Source organism: Gossypium arboreum, chromosome 7, assembly GCF_025698485.1.
Source record: "Gossypium arboreum isolate Shixiya-1 chromosome 7, ASM2569848v2, whole genome shotgun sequence".
In the NCBI taxonomy this organism is placed as follows: Eukaryota; Viridiplantae; Streptophyta; class Magnoliopsida; order Malvales; family Malvaceae; genus Gossypium; species Gossypium arboreum.
This window is the reverse complement of record NC_069076.1, coordinates 16,639,501-16,659,929: the sequence shown is the minus strand read 5'-3', so window position 1 is coordinate 16,659,929 and position 20,429 is coordinate 16,639,501. Positions and strand designations below refer to the sequence as shown.

At 34.6% G+C, this 20,429-nt stretch overlaps 1 protein-coding gene and 1 long non-coding RNA gene across 5 annotated transcripts; both read left to right on the top strand.

The window, feature by feature from the left end:
• The first annotated feature begins 11,109 nt into the window (after nucleotides 1-11,109).
• Nucleotides 11,110-12,616, top strand: LOC108473142 (receptor-like protein kinase FERONIA). The gene has a single exon (XM_053030963.1). The coding sequence runs from the start codon at nucleotides 11,351-11,353 to the stop codon at nucleotides 12,614-12,616; it is 1,266 nt and encodes a 421-aa protein (XP_052886923.1). The 5' UTR covers nucleotides 11,110-11,350.
• Nucleotides 12,617-13,559: 943 nt separating this feature from the next.
• LOC108458988 (uncharacterized) lies at nucleotides 13,560-19,097 on the top strand. Of its 4 annotated transcripts, none has more exons than XR_001867329.2 (5): nucleotides 13,560-13,819; nucleotides 14,099-14,353; nucleotides 14,433-14,797; nucleotides 14,937-15,013; nucleotides 18,781-19,097. It is a non-coding gene; the product is annotated as an uncharacterized LOC108458988 (long non-coding RNA). The 4 variants fall into 4 exon arrangements; XR_001867327.2 differs by having other exon boundaries at nucleotides 14,937-15,023; XR_001867330.2 differs by lacking the exon at nucleotides 18,781-19,097 and adding an exon at nucleotides 16,317-16,495.
• Nucleotides 19,098-20,429: the final 1,332 nt, after the last annotated feature.

Below are 20,429 nucleotides of genomic sequence, written 5' to 3'. Positions count from 1 at the left end.
GTGTATGAGATTGGTATGAGATGGTACAGGTATGTGCATAAACCATATTAGCTCTAAATCGAAGAAATGGTGAGTGTATGATATTGGTACGAGATGGTACAGGTATGTACAAAAACCATATGAGCTCTGAATCGAAGAAATGGTAAAGAAAGTATATAGTTTTGTGAATGAGTAATTGAGAGGTTTGTTAGTTGATGTGAATTCTTATACTTATGACCAATTGTTGAAGTATGGGTTTATGATTATATCGAATTTATGTCATATGAGCTTACTAAGCTTTATAGCTTACATCATTTATTTTTCTATATTTTATAGTGAATACAAAACTAGCTCGGATTTGGGGATCATCGAAGATTGCTTCACACTATCTACCTATCTCTCGGTACCTATGAACTTGGTATTTTAAATATATGGCATGTATAGGGACTTTGAGTCATTTTGGTTATGTTTTGGTAATTATTTTGGCCATTTGAAATGGCTTGTAAATGTATATATTTTGGTTTGTATATATATAGTCATGTCAGTTGGCTTAGGATGGTGAATTTGATGATGTATATAAATGTGCAAATGGCTTTTGTTTTGAGTTGGTAATTGACTTATGTTGTGTGATTGAGGTGGATTCATGATGCTCATTGATATTAGGTAATTTTGAATGTCAATAGGTGATGATTTGTAAATTGGCATATTTGTGGAATTGAGCCTAATAATGCATATTTGTAAATGGTCATTTTGTTATTTTGAGAAGACAAAGATTGGCATGAATTTAGATGGCAATATGTGGTATTTATGTTTTGTATTGATGGGAAATGAAATGGTATGGAATATGCTTGGTATGAGATTGATTTAATGCTTATTATGCCTTGAGTTGGTGCTTTTGAATTATGGTGTAGGTACATGAAATTTGGGTGGCAAATTTGGCTTGGCAAATAGCCTATTTTTGTCCACAGGAACAGAGACACGAGCATGTGTCTCTGTCGTGTGTGACAGTTATATTGCACTGTCGTGTGCCTTTTGATGTTGAAATTAATATCAAGTCAGTATGCTTCATACGGCCTCACATACGGGCGTGTGACTTGGCTGTAATGCATAAGTCAGTATACCCTACAGGTTTGGCACAGTCTAGCACACGACCTAGCACACGAGCATGTACGACCATTTTTAGGGCACACGGGCTTGTGAGTTGGCCATGTAACCCAAGTCAAAGAGTTACACGGGGTTAAACACAGGCTAGGACACGGCCATGTGCTCCAATTTCGAATTTCCACATGGCCTATGGCACGAGCGTGTCTGGTGGTCGTGTGAGACACACGGTCTGGCCACATGGGCGTGTGTCCCCCGTTTTGAGAAAAATTTTCAAAGTTTCATGAAAGTTTCTTAAGTTATCAGTTTAGTCCTAAGCCACTCTCAAAACATGTTTAAGGCCTCGTAGGCTCGTTATAGGGACATTATGCTTGAGTTTGATTAATGCTTGCATGAAATGTGAATTTTATATGAGAATTGAATGTTTAAATGTGTTGTAAGTCTGGTAATGCTCTGTAGCCCTATTCAAGTGTTGAATACGGTTGAGGGATGTTACAAAGAAAACAACTAAGGAATTATGGACACCGTTGAACCATAAATACAAAGCCGAATATGCTGGAACTAAAAAGTGTTTAGTTGCTAACTTCTTGAATTTTGAAATGGTTGATTCTAAATTAGTTTTGAATCAAGTGTAGGAACTTCAGCTAATTATTCACAAAATTCTTACTAAAAGGATGATAATAAGTGAATCATTCCAAGTGGTAGCCATTATTGAGAAATTGCCTCTTGCTTGGAATGACTTCAAGAATTACCTAAAGCACAAAAAAAAAAAAGGAAGTGTCAATGGAAGACCTAATTGTTAGACTTCAGATTAAAGAAGACAATAGAGGAATAGAAAAGAGACTCAACAAAGTAGCAAATGACAATGTTGCTAGGGCAAACATCGTAGAAGTTAGGAAAGACTTCAAAAAGGGAAAACAATAATAGAATAGGTCTAAACTGGGACCAAAATGTGGTGTTTCCAAGAAGAAAAAATTTCAAGGAAAATGCTTCAATTGTAAGAAGATGTGGCACAAGTCATCCAACTATAGGATTCCAAAGAAAGTTAGAGTTAACGAGGCTAATACTGTGGAAGATGTAACGCCCCGATTTTTAGCCGTGGAAGTATTGGGCCTTGAGTCTGGGTTCGGGTGGAAAATGGCCCGAATAATTTGGATGTTATTATTATTTCGTATGTTTAGTTTAGTAATTAAATAAATTACGAAGGGTTTATGGTGTGGGAAAAAAAGGCCCAAGAGTAAATTTAATTCGAGGCAATTCTTGAATTTTAATTTTGGGAGAGAGGGTTCGGCGATATGGGCTTTTAAAGTTGAGGTGGTAAAATAGGACGCAAATAAGGCCTTGGTAAAGTGGCAAGGTAGCGCCACTAAGTTCCTAAAAATATGGCGTCTGAGAAGGAATTAAAGGTCTAGGGTTCAAGTTGCAAGGTAGGCATATTGTTATTTTTTTTAGGCATGTGCCGGGCATGTGATCACTTAAGTGACTTTCGGCAAGGGCCTTAAGGAGGTTGGGCCTATTGTTTTAGTTGATATTAGGGTTAGGTTCTTTTCTTTTTCTGTCTTGGAGAATTAAGGTTAGCTACCTGAAAGCTTTCACTGTCATTTATCCTTTCTGAGTTCTCACAAAAGCCGAAAATGCAAATTCCTTCTCCTTGGTGCCGATTTCTTCTTCCTCTCTTTTTCCTCCATTTTATTTCTTCCTTTTTGCTTTTTCTTCTAGCTGAAACCTTCTGATCACCTTACTCACCTCCTCTGTCGATCCCATCCTCCACAAAACCTCCATAACCGATTGCCATAAAAGCTAAAATCCCGAAAACTCACTTCCTGTGCCGATTTCTCCAAGCCAAAATCCTTCAGTTATTTTTGTTATTTTTGATCAACTTTCATCTTCTCTAAACCCTTAGTATCTGTCGGCAACATTACTTCAAAGTTATAGCCTCAAATCGTCATCTTCTTCGTCACTTAAAAAGCTGAAATACCATAGATTTAGGGACTTATAGCCCAAACTTCAGATCTCCTAGATTCGAGTTCTACTATCATTTAGAGGATAGATCTGTATCAGATCTGCGTAGAAATCAAAGAGGAATAAGTGGTAAGTGCTCATCACCTCAGATCTAGTCTTATTTTACAATTTAGAAAAGCCAAAGTCCCTAAAATCTAGGGAGGCTGTCGATTTGGGCATAGGGCTTTAAGGGTCTTTAACCGAAGATTTCTTTTCGTTTTTAGTGTCTTCTAGAGGTTTGATCGAAGGCTTAGATCTTTGGAGCAACTAGACTTGGACCTAGTCATCGGTTTTCAGTAAAAAGGTAAGATTCTAAAGACTTTAAGGGCATGGTTTGAATATGGGTAGGTGAATATTAGGATTGGTTGTTGTGGGTTGCAATCTAAAAATTATGGTAATAAATTGTAGGACATCGTAAGGGATCTTAGTAGCAGTCATCGTAAAACAGGTATGTATCGAACACCCTCTCATAGTTCAATTCGGCAAAAGCCGAAATGCCGAAATTTTGGCATTTCGTGGGCTTGTGAGTGTGCGAGTGCTCACAAGACGTTTAGAAATCATTAGATCTGAAATCGTAAAGTGGTAAGTTAGTCATGTGTGAAATTTCGTGCACTTCGGTAATTGAGCCTCGATAGGCTAAAACTGGGCCCAATAGGCTCACGGGCCCATACGGGTTAATAAATAAAAAAATAATATAAATATATAATATAAAAAATAGGCAATAAGTATGTTCTGTTAGACTGTAGAATCAAAACTGCTTAAACCGGTAAACTAGTCATAAAACTTGGGTTAAATGGGCTTAAATGGCTAATGGACACTGTAGGGCCCATTAGGGGTTTTAGGGCCCAATGGCTAAAATTGTGAAATTGAGACAAATAAATTATTGCGATGTCAAATGGGCTAGTAAGGATAGTAACATTCGTGAGAACCCTTAAAACTGATAAAATTATTGAAATACCTTTATAGGTAGAAAATTTACAGATTTACCCCTAGGGGCAAAATTACTGATATACCCCTAGGGTTAAGGTTGACCTGAATGCATGTTTGACTGTTACTATTTACTGCATGCCATGTTATTATTATCTGATAAGGTTGACCTGAATGCATGTTTGACTGTTACTATTTACTGCATGCCATGTTATTATTATCTGATGCATGGGACTGGGTTATTGATAGAGGAAGTACTGAAAGTGGCTTAACCACGTACTAGAGGCTTTGCCTCAACTTACTGATATCTAAGTAGCAATGTTGCAACTGTGGAGTGTAGGGCTAGGTGGGTTGAGCTATTCCCCACATGGAGTGTAGGGCTGGTACGGGTGGAATGTAGCGGTTGGTTATAGGCTGGGTTGGGCTTGCATACACGAATATGTCTGTTCTGTTCTGGAATGGGCCTATGGGCTATACTGTTATCTGAAAAGGGGCTAAGACCCAGTTTACTGTATTTTGAAAAGGGCTTCGGCCCAATACCCATGTTATCTGAATAGCGCTTAAGCTCAATGGGCTTGAGCTGACTTGGGCTTTGGATGGGTTTTCCATACACACTGAGTTTTCCAAACTCACCCTCTTTCTCTTCCATCCTTGCAGGTGAGCCCTAGTTGGTGGACTTGGAGCTGGGCGGGATTCAGGGTGGCCACGAAGATTAAATTTCTGGTTTTTTTTTAAATAAGTTTCAATTAGCTTCATTTTAAATTTTGCATTTATTTTTGATTATTTCTATTTTGGTTAAAGTTGTAATAAGACCGCTCTATTATTTTTATTTTGGGTTTTTAAATTGGTTAGCTCTAGGGTGCGTTTTATAAAAGTTACTTATTTTCAAAATATCACGATAACCGAGCAAAACTTCCGCAACGTAAATGTTTTCAAAGGAAATAAATATTTTAAATAGACTTAGAACTTAATTTGTTGTTCGTGGACAAGTAATAAGCTTAAAGTATGGCAATGGATGTGTGCATGTCTAGGATTGGATCATAGAAGAGCTAGGTACTTAAGCAGTCTAATTGACTCACCTCCTCTTTTCTTGAATCTTACCTGGTGCGCAGCTTCCATTCACTTTAATTTAAAACGAAAATGTTCTTTAAACACTAAGAAAGATTTTAGATAAAACATGACTTCTCTAATAATGCTTCAATGTGACACGTCAGATTCAGTCGGAACGTCTAGGCCGGGTTTGGGGTGTTACAGAAGAAATTTCCAAGGAAGTGTCTAATATGCAATTATGTGTCTAACATACGCAAGAACTATGAATAAGAATGTTCTTTGAAAAAGGGAAATGCTTGTGGGAAGGAGATATGTATTAAACTAAATGCTATCTTTATAAAAGTAAAACTATGAATAAGAATGTTGTTCTTTTTCTATTTATATGATTAAGTCATTTAATTTATGGCATAGTAGCCTCGGACATGTTAATTATGATACTTTACGTACATAAATTAACTTAGAGTATATTCCTTTGTTTCACAATAATTATAATTATAAATGTGAAACATGTGTTAAGGCAAAATTAACAAAGGTTAAAAAACCACGTGATTTAATACATAGCAATTCTTGTCAAGCATTTTTAAACGCGAGGAATGAATAAAAATGTTTATTACCTTCATTGCTACAAGCTAAGAGAAGATAATTTATTCTCTATAAGCAAGAAGTTGAAAACAAACTTAATAAAAAGATTAAGTGATCGTGGTGGTGGATATGTTGAATCATTTGTATAATGTACACAACTTAATAACACCACTATACTTTCCTCAAATAGATTAGCCGAGCAGAAAATCAGACTTTAAAGGAAAAGGTGAACGCACTGCAAAAAAAGCTCTAGGTTATCACATGAAATGTAGGGGGGGAGCATTTCTATAAGTTAATTACCTTTCTAAATAAGGTACCCCACAAGAAAAGGGGCAAGTCACCACATGAGTTATTGAAAGGTAGGAAACCATCCTACAACCACTTCAATGTGTGGGGGGTGTCTTGCTACCATAACATATAATGGTAAGTTGAGACAAATGAGCCGTTGACACAATATTGTTAAACAAATGATCTCAAACAAAGTTATCTCTATTGATTTTGAAAAATCAAAAGATAACATCGCGGATCCGCCAATTGAAGGCTTAAAAAGAGATCATGTTGTTAAAATATCGAAAGGAATGTGACTAAAGCCCATGAAAATAAAAGGCACTATGCGAAGGAAAACCCTACCTAGTTTACTAGAGATCCCAAGATCTAGGTTCAAAGGGACAACCTAATTGCATAAACCTTGTGAGGTCACTGTGGGGCCGCTTCAAGAAGACTGTTGGGGCATAGTTCTCTCAAACTCTTGCAGAACCAAGAGATGTTCGTAGCTATATGAACATAACCATGAGAACTAAAACCTTGCCATGGAGGTAGTTGTGTGAGGTATATCATCGTTTACACAAAAGGCAGAACAGTTCAAGGACATCACATCTACTAGTCAGCTAGTAAAGTAAATATACTTTGCAAGGAAAGGTTCAAGGGTTGATACTTACCTATACTATGCAACTATCGATCGTAGATTCTATCACCACATCGAGTTAATGTTTTTCAATAAAACTATTAATTTTCATTCATGTGGGGGTTGTTGGAAAAATTGCATTTTTATGGGAACTTTGAGCCATATTCTCAATAGGTAAAGGTGGAGAGTTGAATCATAAAATTATGGTTTTATATTCTACTCCATGAGACATTTACAACAGTATATCATATGCTCAAAATGGTTGAGTGATGAATGAGAAATTGATGATAAAATTCAGCTACTTGGAAATATTGTTGAGGAACAATATAGGCTTAGATCCCACATTGGTTAAATACCAATGTGTGAGATATGTTTATATCTATATGAATCCTCTTAAAGGGTAATTGAATGACTAAGCTTGTAACCCTGCTTTGCGCCCAAAGGGGGTGTAGGTCCAAACCTGACGAGGTTGGGGTGCACCCACACGACATGGATGACGCGAAATGTCTGAACCGGCTGGGCTCAAATAGACCTATGGATGTTTTATCCCAACATGAATTTATTTTCCTTAGAAAACATAATTTGCCTATATAAGGATATTTATCTTATTGATTTGATTCTAATAAATTTGATTAAATTTTTTTAATTAAATTGATTTAATGGGAAATTTTGTGGATATTCTTTTTCCAAAATTCCAATATTCTCCATGCCTATAAAAGGCCATGATTTCTGAAGGGTTACGCAAGAAAATACTCTCTGATATTTTTCTCTTACCAAAACTCTGTTTCTCTCAAAACTCTTCCTTTTCTTCTTTATATTTTCAAACATTCCGAAGATAGAAAAATGCATTGTTCGTTCGTTGATCATTGTAGAGGTGCTACTACTTTGATCACTGCTGTTGTTGTATCTTGGGAGACGTTCGACCAACATTACTCCAAGTACTATAGGAGCAACCAAATCTGTCTTAAGCAAACTGTGTTTCATAGGTCTCAACGTTTCGTAAAATTTCGATTCTCCTTTATTTTAACTTTTTATATGGTTTTATTTGATTTTTTATTTGATTATAAATCATTCTATTTATATCTTTATTTTATATGTGTTTATTTATATTTAATTTATTTGTTCGCTAACGTGTTTTGTCTAACAAATAGAACATAAATTAGTTTTACCTTGACTTAAATCTTAACTTTCAGCCATACAAATCATCAACAAGGCCACATCAGTGGGGTGTTACAATTCTCCCTCCCACGAAATTCTTATAATCAGGCACAACATCATATTGAGTTCTTATATCACAAACACTGGCTGATACCTTCGAACGAGTCTTGGCATATTTTTTCACTTGAAGTTCCTGGTACAGAATTCGATCTTCCAGAATTCCTTATTTTCATCTTACTTTGATTTTTACTACATGGTTGAGCTGTTCAATCATCTTGGTTTCCAGTTCTTAATGGATAGTCTCTTACCAAATGATTAGGTGATCCAAATTCATAACTAACTTTCTTCGCATTCCAATATATCCCCACATGGTTCCTTCCACAATTATTTCAAACAAGATTCTTCATCTTTTTCGATCCAACAAAACTTGTCTTAGATATAGTTCGATATTCACCACTATTACCTCAACTTTTTATCACTTGAGACTATTTTGCTTACTCATAAAAAAAAGTTTCTCATATCCATAGATTTCTCAAAGCTTGTAACACACATCGATTCAACATTCTTACTGAACTTTATATAGACTTACTCTATATAGGCTTATCAGAACTTATCTTAGATAAGAAATCCAAAACATCGTTTAATTTTGAAAAAAGTAATTAGAAAAATAAAAAATCAAATCAAAACTGAAAACATGAGTTTTAAGTTAAAACTTACAACTTATTTCCATTATCCTTACAAAAATATATCTTGAAATAGGATAAAAGAAAATACATTTGTTGGTTTTTCGATTAAAAATTAAATAAATAAGATAAAATATTTGGTACACTATCATTGGAGTTTTTAGACGAAATAAGGTTAGGGAGTTGACAAGTGTCCTATAAAGGTATAGTAAAATATTAATTAAAAACACATTGTAATTTTTAAGACTGTTTGTGAAATAAAATATATATTATCGATGTACCAAATATTTAACCCAATAAATAATACACTTTGCAACTTGTGGAATTAAATAAAACTAACTCTAGGATTGGTGTACAAAATAATGATCTAAAAAATAAAGTATTTTGGTTGAGCTTGTAAGAGAAACTAATAATTTAAAAACAAATTTAAATTAACATATTTATAATTTAATTTAATTCGGTATATATAATAAATGAAAGTTTAAAATTACTGAGAGAGACAATTTAATTTATTTAAGGTTTGGTATACTAACAATATATATATATTATTCCATAAACAATGTTAAAAATTAGCATGTGCTTCTTTTTAAAAATATTTTTTTATATCCTATAGAAAAGTTGTTAATCGCTAACCCTACTTGTACATTTTAAAAACTCCACTAGCATATCAAATATTATTCCTTGGAGGACTTGGATTCAAGAAAATTGACAGTCCAAATGATGCTTTCCTCAAGAAAATTGACTTTAATATTGTTACGAAGCCTGATCAATTATGGCTTTGGGTTTTTAGAACAAAATATAAATGGAAGGGTAAGTTGCCTACTACCTTACATGCAGGTAATTCATCTCGACTATGGAAGGGGATTTGTAGAAGCTAGAGCAAAATACGAGATGGTGTTGAATGGAATGTAGGAAAAGGTTTGGGTGTTGATTTTTGGAGAGATAATAGGGTGCAGGAATAGGATTCTCTTATGGACATTTGTACACAACTCGATTATATACCCATTGACACTTACCCATAATGGATATGGTATCGCCGAGTGGGGACAGGAATTGGAATGTGATTAACTCTGTTTTGCCGCATCCACTGGTTTGACCATATGGTAGGCTGCGTCGCTTTTGCAAATTTGCACCCTAAACCGCGGGAAATTACGTTTTGTTTTTTTAAAGTTTTTTTTGGGGTATTCTAGGATGTATATATGATAAAAATAAGAAGATAGGAGTGAGTCGTCATAGAATATTGAAGAAAATAACTCGAAAAACACCATTGAAGCCAATTTTGAAGCAAATTTCCGTCAAGATTGAAGATTCGCATTTGATTTCTTAGGAAGCCATCATGAGTTTCTTTGTTTCTTGTGGTTATATTGTATTTTTGTTGTTTTAATTTTCAAGTATGAACTAATTTTCTAAATACCTAAGGGAGATGAATCTTATGATAAATTCTATCTTTTGTTTTTTTATTTTACGCAATAAATACTTAGTTTCTTGTTCTTTATTGTATATGCTTAATTCTTAGTTTAATATTTTTAGATTATTGATTCATGTTTGATGTGCTTAAATTAGAGGAGGAATATACTTTATTTAAGAGTAGATCTTACGTGATTGAGTGGAGTTACATGTAACCCTAGAAATAGGACGACATAAATCTACCGGATTAAAGTCAAATCTAATAGAGGAATCTATAACACGAGACAATGAAATAATTAAGGTTTTAATTAGAAAGAAATTTCAATTAATCAACCTAGAATCAGTTGCTCTTACTCTCGAAAGAGATATTAGAATAATTTAGGGATTTCTACAGATCAAGCTACTAAATGAAGAAATTGCGTAATTTAGATTAATAGTAACAAATGAAATCTAGGTGAATTCTTTTTTGGGTATTGTTTCGCTTCTTGGTTATTGATCATTTTTTTTGTTCTTTGACATGTTCATTAGTTAATTTTAGTTTTTAATCAATCACTTGAATTTATCGGTTAAATAATAGAAAGACGGTAATTACTAGTACTTTTAGTCTTCTTAGGAACGATATATATTCTCATCGTAGCTATACTATTAATTGATAGGTGCACTTGCCTTAGTCAAATTTTTAGTTAGTTTTATGCTGCATCGTATAGACAAACTAAAATTTACAGATTAGTTAGGTGGATTCCACCTAAGGATGGATGACATAAGGTGAATATCGATGGTGCTATTAGTAATGTGTCTGGGAATGTTTCAACTAGTGGTTTAATCCGTGACAAACAAGGCAATTGGATTCCTAGTTTTTCTAAAAATATTGGTCGTTGTTCTGTACTCAATGTCAAGCTTTAGAGGTGCTCTTAAAGGATTGCAAGTAGCTTGGAATCTAAGGCTAAAAAAGGTGGTACTTGAGATGGATAGTACTGCAATATTCATTTGAATCAAGCAACTTCAATAGAACAACATCACTCAACTATGTTACGAACTATTAAAGATTTATTCCAACTATCTTGGATGGTTTAGGTTACAAATGTATTTAGAGAGAGTGACGGGGTAATTGATGGTTTGGCATTAATGACGTCCTCAAGGCCTGAGCAGGTATATCTACATACAACCACCGAATGAAATTCTTTAACTACTACACAATGATTGCTCTGAAATAACTTGACCTTGCCTAGCCTAATTATAGTTCCTTCCTTCTCCTTGTACCAAAAAAAAATATTATTCCTTTATTTTATAGCTAAATATATAAAATCATATATACAAGAAAGGTATCTGACCTGGCCCCGGTTCTTCAATGGATCTGCCCCCAGAGAAGCAGCGAGGAAAGTACACTGCTTGGACCTGATAAGATTATCACCTATTCAATGTTCCAACTAAAAAACAAAAATATGAAATTGAAGCTAACAACTCTCCAAATCCAAAGTTAGGCTTTGGAATAAGATTTATAATCATTTCTCACTTGTTCGTCTCTCTCTCTCTGGTACCTACATGGTCTTGATTTCTAATGAGAACTTCACTTTCCATCTTTTGTTTCTGTCCAGTATTTGAAAGCAAGTTAAAGAAGAAGCCGAGCAAGGGAAAAGCTAAATCATCACTTCCTCAACATCTATGCCGTCGATTTTCACTCGACGAGATCAGAGTTGCCACAAATAACTTTGACTCCCATTTGGTTATTGGTACAGGTGGCAGTGCAGTTGTATACAAAGGGCTTTTCGATGACGGGGCTTCGGTTTTCGCTGTCAAATACTTCCTGCTCGGATCCTCACGACAGAAAACACTTGAAGACTTTCGAAATGAGATGCAACTACTTTGCCAGCTGCGCCACCAACATATTCTTACTCTGATTGGATTCTGCGATGAGGCCGAAGACGAAAAGGTCATAGTGTTCAATTATATGAGCAACGGATCGCTCTTTGATCATCTCCACGGTACTCGCTATGATCCCCTCCCATGGAAACAGAGGTTAGAGATTTGCATTGGGGCAGCTCGTGGACTACATTGTCTTCATGTAGGAGCAAAGCGTGCAGTCATCCACCGTGACATCAAGACCAAAAACATTCTTTTGGATGACCTAAAGGTTTCTAAGATTGCGGATTTCTCCTTGTCTAAGATCGGCCCTTTTAGTTTATCAAACGCTCCCATCAGAATACAGTTACCTCCTCTGGATGAAATTGAATTGGAAACAAGTCGAACTAGGCTGTTTGGTACTTTGGGCTACGTCGCTCCTGAGCGTTTCATTGATACTACTCTTGTGACAGAGAAGTCAGACGTTTACTCATTTGGGGTTGTTTTGCTTGAAGTACTTTGTGGTAGAAAAGCAATAAAGTTTGATGTGGAGGACCATAATCATCGACATATAATTTCTTGGGTCAATGAACACCTAAAGAATGGAAGTATTTATCAGATGATGGACCCATATTTGGAAGGGCAAATAGCCCCGAGTTGCTTACAGAAATTCCTGGACATCGCATTAAGTTGCGTCCATGTTGGGGAACATAAACGACCTGCTCTTGGGGAAGTGGAGGTGACATTAGAGGTTGCCTTGGAGCTCCAAAAGAAAGCAGACTCCGAAGTGGAGTGGCATGGAGAAGTTATGTATGAAGAAGTACTTTTCCCTGCATCTGCCTTCAACAATTTCGCTGATTATCAGACTGATGTACTCTGGCCCCATGGAAGTTCTTGTGTGGAGGATGCATTTAGCTGCAAATCTGAGGATACATTTTCAGACATTGAAGATAAACAATCTGGATGTTTGGAGGGGTCAAATTAATTAGGCATGTTTAAGCAGATGGGATGTTTCTTAGCTTTCCTGACTGTTGTACGTTGAAGATTTGACGGTTCAGAAAGGAGAAACTTAGTTTGTTAAGCAATAGGATAAAGACAGCTTTTTTATTTTATTTTCTACCGTGATTTATTTGTGTTATGGTGTGAAAATAGCTGTACTTAAGAAGGGACAGTTGACTTTAGATTTAATCAAATGAAGAATTAAATAATTTTCATGTCCTATCACAGTTAAGAATTTGTAAATTTTAACATTTTATTATTCTGTAAAAGGAGATAATTAGATTTAATTATTTTAAATCTATTGATATAATTATTATTGTAAATGCAAAAGGATATGTGTTTGAATGTGTTCAAAATTTCAAATGTATTATATCTTATTTATGAGTTAAGGAGTAGATATACATAGTTTTGAGCTAGATATATTGAGAACTTATACCTAGATTGTTAAAAAAATTAAATTAAATTATTTTTATTTATTTATGTATTCGTAGTGGGTTAGTGCCTGGGAAATTAATAATTTTAGTAATTTGTTTTATTAAAAATAAATTTTAATTATAAATTTATTTTTGTTAAGTAGTAAATATTTATTTTACTTTTTGAGATAAATCATTTACATCAAATTAATTTTGAATCAAGTGAGAATAATAATTTTAAATTAAAAATTATTTCAAAAGATTGTGAACGAATATACATAAATACGTGATTTTAAAATAACAAAATGTTTTTCTTTTTGCAAATCGTGCATTGCTCCTAATTAAATAATTTTTTTAATAAAAGATCTGATTGGATTCATTTATATGACTAAAATACATGAAAGCAGAGTTTGGGCTACAATCCATAAAAATAAAAATAAAGGAAATCAAAAAACAGAAGTAAAGGTCTATTTAGAATCTGGCCTAAAGAGAGAACTAGTATAAATAGCCCCATTTGTCTGAATTTAACTAGACTAAAATAAGAACTAAGCCTTATCCTGTACCAATCAAATCAAATAGCTGGAAACCAATAGTTGTCATCTTTTCAAATCAACCGTTCTAACCATTAATTATAGCAGGTTTTCAAAAAATGCATTAACTTCTCATCTGCTACTTTTCACTTCACAACTTTTCATTTCTTCTTTCACTTAGTCTGGAGCTTTTGGCCAAAAACTCTCCACTGCTTGGCGAACTGAATCTGGAATTCCTCCCATCAGGTAAAATCTTTCTCTTCTCTTAAGGGCCTCCTTTGCTATAACATGAGCGTAGACATTCTCTGCCTTAGGGATAAAATGAAAGTCGATCTCCTGTAATCTATCTTTTTTTGCTTTGTATGTCTCTGATAATTGCTCCAATGACAAATTTGTCTGTATCATTTCTTTGGCATTTCTTAATGATAGTTTTCGAATCTCCCACTACTTCTATTTTGTTTAACCCCATAGAAATCCCTAATTTTATTGCCTGTAATCCTGCATATGATTCTACCGTGAACGAAGTTGCTATCTCGGAGTGCATGACTGCCTTCGATGCGAGGATCTCCCCCTCCTCGTTCAGTACAAGCAAACCCGTAGTCGATCTGGACGATAGTCGGTCGAAGGTTGCGTCAAAATAAACTGTGATCTTTCCCCTTCTACATATCTGTTGAGTATTTTCAGCTGGTTGAAGAGTAAATCTTGTCTCCTCTATTGCATCCAGTTCTACCATAACAAAAGAGCCAGATCTGCTCATCTGTTCCTTTATCATAGACCTAGGTAAGCCATTGCCATATATTCAGATTATTATGGCTGAAAACCTATGTTAGTCTTAACTGATTCCAAACTTCAATTATAGATGGACATTATTGAAAAATATGAGTGTTGTCCTTATCTCCTTGGCGACATCTAGGACATTGGGCATCCACCACAACCCTCTTGAGCCTAAGGTTGAGAAGAGACGGAATGAAGTTCCAAGATATTCTCCAAACTGTAATTTGAATTTTTGAGGGGATGCATAATTTCCATAGTTTTCTGTAGAAATTTTTAATTTCGATCTGTAAAATAATAGTATTAGGATCCAAGCAAATTTCATGTAATAGTTTGTAGGCACTCCTAACGGAGAACTCCCCTGTCAACTCCCCTTTCCATACTTGAAAAGCTTCATGTGCTGTCTCCGCTAGCGGGATCTTCAGAATTTTTTCCGCTACATCCATTTGGAAGGTATTCCTTATGACCTTTGTTTTCCAGCTTCTAGTAATGGCTTCGATTAAATTTGAAACTAACTTAATATTATCATTGTTGTCTTGGTTTGATATTCTATCTGCTTCATTTCCTGATATCAATAAATCATCCCAAACAGATATTTGATCCCCTCTCCCAACCCTCTAGCATAATCCTTTCTCCAGAAGCCCTCTCGCAGCCCAGACACTTTTTTAGGTAAGCGAAGGTAAATTTCCTAATCGAGCTTTGTAGAAATTCGAATTAGGATAATATTTTACCTTCAAAACATGGGCTAATAATGAATTTGGGGAATTGATAAGACGCCATCCCGATTTTGCTAAAAGCGCAACATTAAACTTCGCAAGATTTCGAAACCCAAGGCCACAATCTTCTTTTAATAAGCATAAATCTTTCCAAGCGCACCAATGAATACCTTTCCTATTGTGTTTCTTTTGCCACCAGTATTTAGCTATTATGCCTTCCAATTCAGCACATAGAGTTTTAGGAAGTTGAAAACAAGCCATTGTATAAGTTGGGATAGATTGGAGTATAGCTTTAATAAAAACTTCCTTTCCTCCTCGGGAGAGATCTTATACTCCAATTGTTAATTCGTTGTTTAAATCTATCCTTCAAATTTTGAAATGATGACCTCTTTTTCGTTCCCACCATATTAGGGAGCCCTAGATATCTTTCTGGATCCGTTGACCTTCTTACTCCAAGTATGTTCGAAACTACAACCCTTTCCCCTTTTTGTGTATTTGAACTGAAGAATAAAGTCGATTTATCATAATTAACACATTAACCTGAGCTCCTCTCATACTCATTCAAAACTTGTTTTAGTAATTGTGCCCCCCTTTCAGTAGCTTCGGCAAATAAGATACAGTCATCTGTAAAGAGTAAATGAGAGATGGTTGGCCCACTTCGACTAACTTTTAACTCCTTTTATAATGTTTCTTGTTCTCGCCAGCCGCATTAAACTCGAAAGCCCTTCCCCACAAAGTAAAAACAAAAATAGACTTAAAAGGTCCCCTTGTCTAAGACCTCTAGATGGAAGAAAATTTTCTCCTACATTTCCATTGAAAACTACAGAATATGATACTATAGACACATAATTTATTAACGGACTAACCCATCCTGGGTCAAATCCCATTTTCGTCATTACTCCTTCACAAAGCTCCATTCAACCCTATTATATGCTTTACTCATGTCCAGTTTCATAGCCATAAACCCTTTTTTTCCTGTCCTTTTGTGCTTTAAAGTGTGCAGAACTTCATAAGCTAGTAATACGTTATCGAAAATCAGTCTTCCTAGAACAAAAGCACTTTGTACTGAATCAATGCATTTATGAATCACTGCCCAAAGCCGATTAGCAATGACCTTAGCTATCAATTTATAAATCACATTGCATAAGCTAATTGGCCTAAATTGAGTAATACTGAAAGGGTTTAGAATTTTTTGGATTAGCACTATTTTTTTTGTTGATTGAATGTAATTCCATACTTTCATTTAATCTTTGAAGGCAAAAAGTGGATACATCCTCCCCAATGATCGGCCAACATTTTTTATAGAATAAGGCTGGAAAACCATCCTCTCCAGGTGCTTTTTTAGGACCAATTTCTAATAGAGCTTCTCTTATTTCCTCCTTGGTGTATCTTGTCTTTAATTTCTCATTATCTTCATAAAAAATGCTTCTGTCAATTTAGGACAAGATTTTAGAGAAGTTATCCTGTCTTCCTGCTGAAAATAATTTTAAAAAATACGATCTAGCAATTTCCCCCATCTCTTTAACCTCCTCTGTCTCTCTGCCGTCTTCAAACTGCACCTTGTGAATAAAATTACACTTTTTTCTTTGGGTCACCTGCTTATGAAAAAAAGCTGTATTTTTGTCTCCAAGTTTCAACCAATTTATTCAGGCCCTCTGCTCCTAATAGCATTCATCCTTTTCAATCTCAAAATTCAAATTAATCTTTGTATCAATAAGCTCTGCCAAATTTTCATCACTTCTATCGGATTCCAGTAATGTTGCTAGCTTTGATGTTAGGACCTCTGTTTTTATTTTTTTACACTGTCGAATCTAGTTTGCCCAACTCGTTAAATCTCTTTTGATATCATCCAGCTTGCTCAAAATATCACCTCCGGCATTTTCCTAAATACGTCTAACTTCCTCAAAAAATGTTTCCTCCAAAACCCACCAGGCCTCAAACTTAAAGTTTTTTTGAATCAGCCTTCCAACTTTGTGCTTTGTACTAATAAGAAGTGGACAATGGTTCAAGAATGAATAGGGGAGATGTTTAATTTGAGAATTTGGGAATAAAAAAATCCATTCTTCTGTAGTTACACCCCTATCCAACCTCTCTTGAATGTTCGTTTCTGGAAAGTTCCCTCTTTCCTAAGTAAACCAATTACCTAAATAACCCACATCCACCAAGCTACAATCTTCTAACGTCTTTCAAAAAGCTTCCATTCTTCTCTTATCTTTAGGGAGACCTCTTTTCTTCTCAAAGCCATATAAGATCTCATTAAAGTCCTCACAAACCAGCCATGGATACTCTGCGTTATTATTTAATCGTCTTAACAAATTTCATGAATCATCTCTATTATGTGTGTAAGGAGAACCATAGAAACCTATAAATCTCCACTTCTTCTGATCACCTACATCCTCAATAATCACATCAATATGTCGATTAGAGAAACTTTAGAGCATTATATTAGCATCCCCTTGCCATGTTAAACTTAGTCCCCTTCTAGAACCAATCGAATCAACATCAATACCAAAATGAAACCCGCAACTCGGCTGAACTTTTTCCATCTGATACTTATTAATTTTTGTCTCCATAAAGAAGACCACTTAGGGATAATGTAACTTCAGCGTATGCCGAAGTCTTCGAACTATCCGTGGATTCCCCAAACCACGGATGTTCCAACTTAAGATTTTCATTGCGATCAGTCTGCTTGCCTCTTGGCAACTGCCGATAATAAATGAGTAACTTCAGACATTCTCCTATTTCTTCCCATCATGGTACTGCTTTCTTCAATGTCCCCTCTAGGCCTCTTTTTCCCCTCCTCGCCTATAATCACCTCATTCTCTAGATCATGATCCATTGCCGTTTTAATTTGACCACCCAATGTTTCGTCATTCTCTAGGCTTGAGTGAACCTTTTTGCCTTCCAGATTGAATCCTAAGATAGGGTCAATGTTTGTATCACAGCCAAAACTTCTAACATCTTCCTATCTACTGTTTCCTCTGGGATCTGCATTAAGACTGCTCACAACTCCTCCTTCCTCCCTTAACCAAACACTACTCATTGTTTGGGCCCTTTTTGTCTGTGCACGTAAAGTCAGATCCCAACCCATGTTAGCAATTTCTGACCCTAGCTCCATCTTGGCTGCACAAAAGGAATCACTATGACCTAGACGGCCACAATAGAAGCAAAAAAGGGCCAGTCTTTCATACTTGAATCTGACATAAAAACACTTGCCACTAAACATGATTTGTTTTTTCCTTTTTAAAGGGCGACGAATATCAATTTGAACCCGTATCTGCATAAAATTTCTATTCTCTTTCTCGAAACTTAAGCCATCGTACTCCAGAAGATTTCTTATAAAATTTCCCAACTGTGTAGCCAAATTTTCAGAATAGTAACCCATGGGAATGTCATGAACTTGTACCCAAAAGGGAGTTAAGGTTAAAGGGACTTTTAATGGATCCTCTTCCCTTTGCAACTTATGCAAAATTAAAAGATGATTATTAAACATCCAAGGGGATCCCTTTAAAACCTTTTCCATATCCATGATGTGATAAAATTGAAATAATACCTTTTTTCACCCAGATCTCTAATTTGAACACCCTTAACAGGATTCCACAAATTAGCAATAGTGCTTTTCATTGTTGGAAAGTGAACAATATTGGCTGTAAGAAAACATCCAACCAAATTAAGAACTCCTCCTTCACTAACTGAATTTGGATCGACCTCTATCTGCAGAATTGCATCTTCTTCTTCATCAAGTGTTAAACCGGCGAATTCTGATTCCATGGATGTAGACAGAAAAACAAGAGGCGTTGAAAATTGATTTTTAAACTTAATAAGATTATGGAGATGGTAGCCGCCCAATAAAGGAGACTCAAAACAGAAAAACCTAAAGGCTTGCTAGAGAGAGCAGACAGAGACGTGCTAGAGTAGCAGACTTGAAAATCCTAATTAAATAAAATTAATTTGCAAATAAATATGTTGATTAAAATATTTAAAAATAAATTAAGAATGTTATAATTAATAATATCATATTTTGTTTTTATATATAATCTTATGTATCTTTATCCATTTTATAGTTTGAGTTTAGTCTTATTTGGGTTGGAATAATATTCAAATAAAACATTTTCAACAATGCCGACTCCAAAATTCGATTTGGATCTAAATTATAATTTTTCTAATTAATATTATAATAAATTTTAGATTTAGTTAGTTATATTTAGAATTTATTAGTTAGTCATAAAGTATTTTTCTAATTAATATTCGAGTAAATTATAGATTTAGTAACTTATATGTGCTTTAAAGTATGCTTTGGTCATCAAACTTTAAAAAGTTAGTTATTAACGTTATCCAAAATTACAATATTGTTATTAATTTATTATATTTTGATCACTAAACCATTAATTACCAATGGGGTGTAACAAGAAAATAACATTATGCATTATATTATAATCTTAAACAAAAATTTTAAGTCAAATTACATAACTAATTCTTATGCTTTTTCTTTTTAAGCGATTTAATTCTTGCCCTTTTATTTTCTTTTTCTTTTTGTTTTGCGTAGCTAAAAATGATTTAATGAATTGATGTTGATGAAAAACTACAATTAGAGAAATTATTAGATAGATCTTTCCTAACAAGTAATAACAATCCCTCCCAATAATTTTATGCTATATAAATCTTTTTCCACATTAGCTTTTTTTATTCTCACCTAAATTCATCATGTTTCTTTCTAACTTTTATTCTTTCCCCTTCCTTCATTAACCGGACTCATCACAGATGGAGTTTTTTCCCTATAGGTTGATCATATTACACTTTTTCTAGTAAAATTGAATTCCATCTAATTTTTTAACCACCTTCTTCACATCAACTATATTTGAATAACATACAAATCTCAACTTTAAAGCCCCTCTCAATCTGTTTTAGGGTTTAGCTAATACACTTTGGAGTTGAACTTTTTTTTTATAGTTATGGTTGGAACGTGGGTTTAGGGGTTCAACTGTATGACTGTTTTCTTGTGGTGTTTTTAAGGAGTGATGTAGTTTTTCCCTTATTCTAAGGTATTGATTTTGAATTTGTGTTCTTAAAACTGTGGGGGCATGTATATATGTTTTATAATATTTGGGAGATTGGAGACAGTGATAATTTAAAGTGAAATTATGCAAAACGATTCTAAGGAAACTCTTAAGAATTTTATTGGCTTTTCAATAGTAATCATGTCTTGGGTTTGTTTGAAGAATTTACAAGGAATAAAACATAAGTTCTTAAGAAGTGACGATGAATGTTTAAGGTTTATATATGCGAAAAAGGGATAAAAATACAAATGGTTTTGGAAGCAAACATTGTTGTAGTGCTTTGGTAAAAAATAATTTGTTTGCATCTGCCGA